Source organism: Triturus cristatus, chromosome 12 (genome assembly GCF_964204655.1).
Source record: "Triturus cristatus chromosome 12, aTriCri1.1, whole genome shotgun sequence".
NCBI classification, from domain to species: Eukaryota; Metazoa; Chordata; class Amphibia; order Caudata; family Salamandridae; genus Triturus; species Triturus cristatus.
The window spans coordinates 625,187,605-625,198,347 of NC_140595.1; the positions used below are offsets into that span (position 1 = coordinate 625,187,605).

General features: G+C 44.1%; 1 protein-coding gene across 2 annotated transcripts in view; it reads left to right on the forward strand.

Moving 5' to 3' along the window:
- Positions 1–8,162, forward strand: part of LOC146776434 (thyrotropin-releasing hormone receptor-like) — a 508,281-nt gene extending 500,119 nt beyond the window's left edge. For both annotated transcript variants that reach the window (XM_085638955.1, XM_085638956.1), the window contains one exon: positions 3,863–8,162. In XM_085638955.1, coding sequence (XP_085495081.1) covers positions 3,863–4,276 — 414 coding nt within the window. In that variant the 3' untranslated portion in view covers positions 4,277–8,162. The remainder of the gene's footprint in view (positions 1–3,862) is intronic.
- Positions 8,163–10,743: the final 2,581 nt, after the last annotated feature.

A 10,743-nucleotide genomic window follows, 5' to 3' on the forward strand; every position in this document is an offset into this window, starting at 1 on the left:
GAAGGCCACTAGCAGGGCCCAGTCCAGTTCCACCTCCTACTGGTCAGCTCTGCACTTCAGGAAAAAAAGTATCTTGCAGCTTGTTGTGTCCCTGTATCAGCACAGGAGGTCAACATACTAACCCTTGGAGTCCACTTTTTTGTCCTAGGTACAAATGGAAGCACACCCAGCCCTTCAGGCCTACTCACTGGTTTCAGGCAACAGGTGCAGTCCTCTTCTGTTCTTCCACAGATTCATAAAGTGTTCTGAGGAGCTGGTGGTGAAGTCCATTTTTGTACAATTCAGTTGCCAGCGGGTGGGAGTGACTCCTGGACACTCCATAACCAATGAAGCAAAGGGTCCCAGTGCTAACCCACTTTTACAGCACATCTTCTTTGTTTTTCGGCAATCATTACAATTGCCAGCCGAGCGGAGCTGGGGACATATATGGTGGGCACCGCCATCCATATTATGATGTGTGGCATTTAAGGCCTTTCGCCGCCATGGAAAGGCTGGCAGGGATTTGCTTTGGGGGCCCATTGCGGGCCCCCGGTGGGGGCTGCACTGGGGGGTAATGCCATGCATGCAGTGCCTGCCACGTTGTGCATGGCAATGCACAACATGGCATTTTAACATTGCGGCGGGTGCTGCAGCCAGCAGCACCCGCCGCAATGTTAAAATGCCTGATGTGACCACCGTGGTGGCGGTCGCATCATAATTGGGGTGGCAGGACCGCCGCACGGCCGGTGGGCGGTCCCGTTATCGCTAGGGTGGTGGCGGACTTAAGTCCGCCCGCCCTCCTAATCACCCCCTTGGTTCCGAGACCAACTCCTTCTTGGATGGAGCCAGTCTGAATACCATGTGCCCTGGTGTCAAAGAGTTTCCCCCGCCAAGCTCTCTCTTTGCACAAAACTTGAAAGGAGACTCTGCTTCTTTTAAGTTAATGAAGTTCCTTGAACCTCCCCAACTGCCCATCCTGAGGTGATGGGGATCACATGCCCCACACCCAACCCTTCTTTTCACCAGCCTAAGCCATTGTCCTGCTCTGGGAGCAGTTTTCATGAATCATTATTGTCAAGCACTGGAAGGGGCAGCTATAGCGAATTAGCCTGTCAGTAACTTCAGTCAAGCAAAAGGTAGCTTTCTAAAAGTTACTTTCCCTAAATAGTTATTTAAAAAATCTAACTTCATTATTGAATTGGATTTTTATTTAATATTGAAAATAGTGTTTGAACCATTTCTCTAGCGTGTTCCAAATGGATATTGCAACATTAATATATTAATCTGCACTCATAGGACAATCAGACCCTTCCACAGTGAAAATAGCTTTTGGGGGTTTGTCACTGTAGGGATATGATAACATTACATTTTTACATTTCTCACTTTCGTATACTAGGCAGGCCTGGGTGTAGTTTGCAGAGTTTGCTGAGTGCAGTGCGAACTGCTGTTCGTGCTGGTCTTCCTGCTGCTCGAGTAAAAATTCTACCCGAGTTGCAGCTCGTGCTTGCAAACTAACCGTTCGCGAATGTGAGCAGGGAAAAAACTCTGCTGCACTACACGGAGTGGAGTTTTCTGCACTCCTTGAGCTCCGCGGAGCGCAGAGTGCAGAAAACTCTGCAAACTCTGCGAACGGAGCGGAGTTCACCGCCCAGGCCTAGGCCTCCTACCCTGTGCACTACAAAACCTACGTAAAGAAAACATTATTATGTAAAAGCAAGGTGTCTTCCCTTGTCAAAAGAGTTATTTTGACAGGTCGGGCATTATGTTTAAGCTTCAGCAGTCTGGCTACAATGGTAGGCCTGAAGTAATGCTTTCCTTTGTTATACTTATTGATTGCATGATAAGTTCTGCAGTCCACGGTTTATTTAATTTTCTATGTCATAGGGGTTTTTCTTCACCAAATACTATGACCTTATTGGAAACTTAAGGGTTAGTCAATTTTACCAGGTTGAAGGGGTCACGATAAACACAAAGGGGCTTGCTCTGCTGTGTCCTAGTGTAGAGAGAAAAAAAACCCAGCAGCATTGTTCAGAGAATGGTGCTTAATTATTCAACATGGCACAATACCGTAATTTTGGGGACAAGAGTACTGTGGAATTACCGATGTTACGCTAATTATGCCGGAGCAATGCAAATTTTGCTTGGGCCTAAGTTTTATAAGCTGGACCAGAAGGAAGAAAATTGTCTGTGGCGAGAGAAGAAGACATGTTTGCCAATAGTAATTTAACCTTAACAGACGAAGGGACTTGTAAATCAAATCTATCCAAAGGATAATGCTAACCCAAAACACCCTGCAAAACCAGTTTTATCAGTCTCCTTCCACTCTATATCCAGGATGTTTCTGCAGCCTTGTAAAGAGAGAAGGAGTCCATTGTTGGTGGACTATATGAACAGAGGCAATCCTCATGATTACCCGCAGAGACAGGAGACAAAAACCCCAATAGATTTCTTATGGGTTTAACCACTTCAGCTTGCTGAGAGCCATGAACCAGCTTCCCTGTATGAGGCTCAGGCTTTGGGTTCACCATATCCTCCTCAGAGTCAGGATCTGGTCTAGCACACTTCGATTGTGTTTGTAAGCCAGTATCAACTGCGTTATTTATAATATTCTGCTGTTCATCAGGGCAGGGAAATTATAGAGGAACAATCTCTGAATTACTCTGCCTCAATATGCTACTGTTTTCTGTTACATTTCTGCCCTTACATGTTTGTAGACCAAACAACATCCTGCTTGGAAAGGCCTTAAATACTCCTCAAAGGTACTAAATCTTTTTATTCAGTGGGCTCGCAAGAGCAAACTAAATACCAGGCCCTCAGGAGCCACGGGCCTACACCCCTGGATATGTGGGCAGTTTTGTCCATGCAACAGTAAGCAGTGTTTCTGCAGGAGCCAGAGAACTGACTCAGCATGGACTCTGTATTGCTCCCAGCTCCCTGGCTGAATTGTGTTTTGCCTGATGCTAAAGCAGGCACGTTGGGGCCGACCAAGAAAAGATGAGCAGAGTCAAGACTTGGTAGTACTAGTAAACATACTACAAAATGCAGTTTGTGAATATGCTCCTCAGTTTTCAACTGCAGTCAATGGCTGATTATTTCCATCCTTATAGACTCGATTCAGGCCCACTGTTTCCTTGCTATTCACTTTATTCAATGTTGTGTGTGTGTTAATGTGTGTGTGGGGGGCAGTAGTTTCTCAATCTGCCCTGTTTCTTCTTTCCAGTCCTTATTACCCCCTTCCAAGGTGGCTCTCCTCTTTCCCTCCCCATATTTTGTACCTTATTACTGCTGTTCTGGGTTACCTTGTTTAATGATAGTGCTTGGGCAGCTATTATCCTTGATCCATTTGGTCCAATAGCACTTTTCTATCTGAAAAATTTTGTTTTCTATATTTATGGCCAATTGCGTTGCTGATTCATAAGAAATCTACAGTTTCTGTCATGTCACGTTTCGACCAAAGGAAATTATCCCTTTTCACCAGGTGTCATTAGTTTGGGGGAGAGGTTCTAATGTTTTCATCCTAGATCCAGTAATAACCTTTAAGTCTGAAACAGTAAGCAAAAGTAGCATTTGATTTTCAGCAGGAGTCTTCTTAGGACGGAGAATCCACATCTGATGATTGTCTTTATTTGATATTCTTCTGCAAGGCAGCTGTTAAGTATACTACATGTTTCATTTTAGGCTAAACACTGCTGTTCTTGTATAGCATGTTGATGTCTTTGTTGGTTTCTTTGACTTTTCCACATGATTGTTGTGGGAAAGCTGCAAGCTTGCTGCAAATGTTGTCAGGGAGATGCTGCTGAGCAATATTTTAACTATCGTAGAATAATCAGGTGATGAATTATTTATTTTACTTGACTCAGTATGTATTCTGTACCCTCTGCAGGTCACCAAGATGTTGGCTGTGGTTGTGATCCTTTTTGCTCTACTCTGGATGCCCTACCGAACTCTGGTGTTGGTCAACTCCTTCATGGACAACCCCTACCTCAACCCTTGGTTCATCTTGTTCTGCCGGATCTGTGTCTATGCCAACAGCGCCATCAATCCAGTCATCTACAACCTCATGTCTCAGAAGTTCCGGGGCGCCTTCCGGAAACTCTGCAAGTGTGGCCAGGGAGAGAGCCAGAGGCGGAACACATACCTGACCATGGCCAACTGCAGCATGGTCAGGGATGCAGGGCACCTCGGAGTGCAGGAGCCAGAGAAGAAGGAAAAACCTTGTCTTGAAAACCCTACCCCCACCTCACAGGAGCCAAAGGCACCATCCAATGAGGAGGAACTGTACTCCAGCGTGGTGTAATCTCTCCCAGGATTCATTCTCATTTACTGGCTTAAATGGAGGGACACCTGGATGTTGGACATGACTCACCATCAGCCACATGTACATTTCTGTAGAGTTTGTTACTACAGGGCAGCTGCTTGGAATATATATATTCTTGAATCCTTTCTAAACACTTGGTGCATGTTTTGAAACTGGGAAAGTGATATGTTCATAAAAGTGCCCTGAAATAGGCATGGAAGGCGCATTGCTCACTCCCCTAAAAAATCACAACATTCTGCCTGTGCCCCGATCTGAGTAAATATAGTGCTATGGAGACCGAACTCTGTATGGAACCTGGGGTTCCTAGGCTCACGTTCCTGCTCCCTCTTAGCATTCTGTATGATCTGGGGCACATAGCTACATCTCCTAGTCACTTGTTAAAATCAACTGAGGATGGTGAAAGTTTGGTTGTGTAGGTGTGAAACATGGTACAAACATTTTGATTTATGGCTCAGATCTGCAACATGTGCATTGTACAGCGAGCCCACCTTGGGCCCTAGCCGTCTCTCTCGGTGTATATAAGTCTTGACCCAATCCCATGGCACTTATAATGTAGAACCTAAAGTTCTCTTTTCATCAAACACTGAAAACAGATCTCCATGCTCCTAACCTGCGAAGCCCCCTACTAATAAACTAGGCAAGTCGGTCACCAACTAGGCCTTAAGAGGTTTCCCATAAATTAATGTTGGTGTAAGTTCTGCATTGTAGGTCTCTTCTTGTGCCCTTGTAGGTCTCTGCTTGTGCTCTTTTGTGCCAGTCAGTGAGGGAGCACAGTCATGTGGAAGAGAATTTTATGAGAAAAGGAAATGACCAGAACACTATGTTAGGAAACCAATTATTTCTAAAGGAGCTGTTTTGGAACCCAGAACATGCTCTTTGTCCCACTGGCCCTCTGTGAGATCCACCTACTCTAGTTGCTCCTACCCATGTAGGACACAGCCCTGTATGGTAATGCTGCTTATCCATTCAGTATATTCTAAAAATCGGAGTGTCCAGCATAGATCCAAGAAAGGCCAGATCCACACCAGATTTTCCGGGTATTGACATAAGATAGATATGCATACAGTGAAACTCAATGGAGATAGTTGACATAGTCAGATGTTAACCTAAAAATCTGGCATGTATTCTGCCCTCCTTGACCCATCGAATTCACCCGTATTTTAAAGGAGGGACACACTCTGTGCCTCTTTACCGCTATCTCCCGATCACAGGTAAAAAGCTCCTTTGCTGTAGCATGGGAGAACAGACTGCAAGAACATATTTTCCACAAGCATGGACTCCAAAAAACAGGCTAGTAAAATCTTGAATTACATAAAGATACGTCTACAAAAATGTTGACTTGCACCTAATTCCAGTATCAAGATCATGCACCAAGACGAGTTGGTTGTATGATGGAACAACGCACGCATTCATCATGCAAGCCTTTGCAATGCGTACACTACCATGCATGACCCACTACCACGCACCCCATTACCACGCATACCATAACAACATGCCTTCATCAGGACTCATTGAAAGTGCCATTACAACACATACATTAACCACGAATACCACTTCCACGCAAACTTTTAGAACAAAATTCTGGTATGTGCGATACTGTTTATAATCCTGAAAGCTGCACTCAGTAAACAATCAGGCAGGTCAGCGGCTCCGTTTCGGGGACGGCTGTCAAGGTGGCAGTTCAGGCGGCAAACTTGCACTCTTGCCCCCATACTCCCCTCTCATGCCAATGCACCCACTACTTGGCACACGCAAGGACATACCTGGCAGTTCCCAGTGTGTTTTGCTATTACCGCCGCTGGTACTAATTACGGGCCATGGCCACATCTTAGAGACTGTCAGTTTCAAGGGAGTTTCACCGGGTGTATTGCCCATGGAAGTGCAGCCAAGTTTCCAAGGTCGCGCTACTCACAGGGGCCTCAAGATTGCCTTGTCACCTTCTTCTCACTAGGTAGGTTTTTGTTGTGCCACAATGTTCTTCCGGGTGATGGTGCACATCAGCTGCAACATGGGCGATTCCTGTTGTTTGCCCATTATGTTCTGTGCAAAATCAGATCATTTTCGAGGTCTTGCTCTAGAAGCCGTATCCCGGGGTGCCGACCGCCGCCATTTTAGTAGTATCTCATCATTCTTGCTGGGCAATTTAACCGCCGCACACCCCGTAGAGATGGTCAGTCAGGGGGTCCACAGCCACAGCAGACACACTGGTGTGGGTCTTGCCAGAATCTAGGGCTCCATGAAGCCCACTGTCAAGTTTGATGTCCGAGGGGCCTCCGATCATTGAGGAAACCCGTAAACTCGAACACTAACCCCTAAAAACAAATTTAAAGCACTTAAACCACAAAGCCATTACCATGCATATGCCTTTATCATTCATGGCTTTACAACAAAATTCATTGTAAAGGCATGTGTAGTAAAAGCATACTTGTGGTAAAAGCATGCGTGCTTAAGGCATATGCGTGCTAAAGGCATATGCGTGCTAAAGACTTCGTGGTAACTGTCATGCGTGATTGTGATTATAATAGCTGTGTCCCCTGGAGTTAGAAGAGTACATCAAATCATTCCTGAAATGTGTCAGAAGTAAATTTGGCTGCATATGGTAATGAATTACAAGTCGAAATTGCCTTCAGATCTCAGAGGTCTATATTTTTATATATTAGAATGATATTTTTATTAATGTGTTTACATGTTTTATACTTTGCATTGTGTATTGACCATACCAAACGTAAAAAAAGACAATATATTTTGAAGATAGCTTTTTGCAAAAGATGTTTTTGCAGTCCATGTTTTCACAAGGAATCCTGGGCACAGTTCATGCTGGTACTTAAACAGGATGTGTCACCAGGCCTTCCAATGCTGACGTATTGCTACAGGATAATGCAGAAGCACCCCACAGCCATCTCCCAAGCTCTTGTGGCATTTGGATCGCGATGGACATTCTGCCAGCCACTATGCTTTCTGTCCACGAGCCATCGGCCATATTCTTAGAAACTAATCAGAAATGTCACATAGCCTTGCTGTTGGGCTACGGAAAATACTCTTCGTTGACGGAAGCAGACCCATGTTGTGAGCCAAGAGATTCTGATGGAAAAAGCGTCATATTGTGCAACAAAATACTTTTTTAAAATTAATTTTAAGGGTTGGAGATTTTATTGAAGTTATACAGGCAAGCCTGGCTTCCAAACAGGGCTTTTCCTTGGCCAGAGGCTCCATGGTGTGTTGTCCATACTTACTGTGATGGAACTGAACCTCATTTCTGAGCCAGGGTGTGCTACAGTTGTTTACTGTCAATAGGCGAATCCTCTCCCTCTGATAATCACAGTTTTCAAACACAGCCCAGATGCTTCTGAGCCTTTGTGTTATCCCTTAAGCTGCTGGGAAAGAGTTTTAAAAATAGTACATGAGTGGGATCAGCAGAACTTTTCATGTCATCAGCACACCACATTTCAGACATGCACTTTTCTTTGACAAATCGTTATCAATAGGCATGTTTGTTTGATTCCCTTATATGAAACAAGAAAAGACTACAGCTCCCAGAATGCACCTCTAAATAAAAACAGGGTGAAAACGTTATATCTTGCTTGCATGGACCTTTCTGACAAGCCTGAGATGTGCTAACAGCTCGAAAGGATGACTTTGTCCTGCACATTTCTGACACTCCCCATCGATTACCAAACCACTCCCATCATTTGGATGAACAAGGACCCTACAGTTTTATAGTATATGGATCTCTATCAAACAGAAGTTGTCTTCAAATATTTTAACTCTGTATATCTTGTAATTTACTACTTACAGCTTAATACCCAGTGGTCTCTGGGTGCTCCTCTGTTGTGCACTTTGTGATTGTGTTGATAAATATTGTATGGTTGAGGGCATCAGTGTCTTTTTCCTGGCCTACATTTTTCAAAACATTTTGAACAGTTAACTGTGGATTATGTACTATACTTGAATCCTGTTGGACATATCTTTGTGTGTGGTGTTTGTGTACAGTGAATTTAGTAGAAAGGCAGCAGAGCACTGTTCAAGGGCAAGGGCGACAATATAAATGTGTCTTTGGGGGTGTCACAGAAATTTCACTTGGAGAAATGAGCCACTTGGAGTCTGAAAGAGTTTATTAGCAAAATAAAAGTGTATAGTCTATGCAGACCTGCCAACTAAAAATAAAATGTCACTTTGTAAGGAGGGGATGGGATCTTGAAGGGGGCAAGACCTTGTGCCAAGAAGTACCTAACAGGTACTTTCCCCCCCTCCTCCCCACGAAAAAACTGTCCCAAAAGAAAACTTGCTGATGTTGATGTCCTGGGGTGTTTTCATACCACATAATGGGTATCAACTGTTCAGAGCCTCGAAAGACGAGCTGGAAATCCACTCTTTGCATTGGTTTCTAGCTTATCTTCCCTGCCACCCCACCAGGTGACCATATAAAGGGAGCCTATATCATGTGACACACTGTGATATTGTATGAGTTGGCAGGTCTGTGGTATGCATCACAGAGTCCATCATTCAGTGGGTTCCTGATGAAATGAGTGGTGGCGGCAAGCTTGGAAATAGAAGGCGAGACACAAGTTCACAGCCTAACATATACAAGTTTCAAGTACTGGTCATATGCTCCGAATTGGACAAAGCACACAAGCACGTTCCTAGCTGGGATCATGAGAACGGGAGAAAGCCATTCTCTAGCAACAAAAATGTAGAAAGTTGTCGGCTGACCAAGTTGTTCACTTGCTTCAACCTCGAGATCCGAAATGCAAAGGGCTTCAGTGTAAGAGATGTGGCACTTCCTGCAACCACTGCTAGCCTGAGCAAGGAATCATGGGTGAAGTAGGGCACTCTTACACTAGCACAGGCAAATGCATTTAATATTTTCACAACACGTAGCTGGGTTCTGAGACCTGCAGTGATGTGGCCCAGGCCCTTTCTTGAAATGTAGCCAGGTCTCTTTTAAGAGCTGATGGAAGTGTGGTTGAGCAGCCAAACGCCGAATTCACCAGAGGCTGGTGGGGGAATATGGGGGTGAAACTGTTCCTGGCATAGCCACAAGCTGATAGGGACTAAGATAGCAGTCACAACTTATTTATGAACTAAATAAATAATTTATGACAGTAAAATCAACTCCATGAGCAAGCTGGGGGACATAAGGCATTTAGGTGAAAACCTCCAATTCAGACAAACTGTTACAATTGTATACCTGTTTCACAAAGTTTACAAACATGTGAGTAAGTTTTGACATTGGGTTTCTATACACTGATGTTTTTTGAAAGAAAAGAGGATACTTTCAAAAGATAATTAAAAAAATGTCAAATTCACTAACAGAGAAATATTTGACTGCCTAAAGCAATCTAGGCAACATTGTATTACAAAAGTTTGCTACTGAAGGAACTGCCACTTCAACCGATATAGATAACATGTTGACACCGAAACAGAAATACATTGTTGAACATCCTGTTCCCGAAATGAGAGACTGCATTCAACTACAACACATGTTGCATCCACCCGTAACAAACGAGATTCATTTGACATCCTTTGCCAGGGGAACATCTATGCATCAGTTCCCACCACAGAAACTATAGGATCAATGTGAAATCAATGTACAACTAGCAGATGTCGAGGCAAGTGTTTCCAATGGGGACAATGCAAGCTCAGGGAACATTTTTGTCAGATTTCCCACAGGTTTAGATAGGTAAAGGGTCATAAGGGTCGCAACACCTAGCAAAGGTTATAAGACCCCAGGATCTGCATGTGCTGATGAATCCTCATACACGGGACTTGTCTGAGACGTGCAGGTGATCTCAAATAGCTTAAATTTGAGGTAAGCTCATTCTAGCTCTTGGATGATGCACATCACGTACCAAAGAGTCCTTCCTGTAGGGAGGTGCTCTTTTCTGTGATTTATTGACAAAGTAAGTGATTGCTTCCTAGTTGCAAGCAATTAAAAACCTGGCTGTTCTAAATCCGCAATTTTGTCCTAGCCTTCAGCACTGTGTAGCCAAAAGCGCCGAGAGATCCCTGTGGGGACGATTCGTCGCGCGATACAAATGCTAAAATAAAATAATAAAATTTGCAAATTTGTGCCCTCACAGGCACTTCAGTAAGACAACTGTATAGTTTTTTTTAAGGCAGGTTGCTCCTTAAAGAGTGTTATGCTTACACTCTTAAGGAAGTGAGTCATACTTCTCTCCATAGGAACTTACTCACACTTTGAAAGGTTTTAGCGGTATTTACCTCTGGGTCTCCTACAGGCTGAAGGTCAGAGTGTGATGTGAGCACAAGTCCTCTACCCTTATTTCCCCTCTGTGTCCAGCAGGACACACAAGATACTGACATAGAAAATATCAACTCTTGGATACCTGGCAATAATCAGAACCTGAAGTCTGAAATTCAAGTCTGAGGAGCTGCGGATGGAATGGATGGAAATACTCAAGTGACATCTGTCAACAATTGAGAAC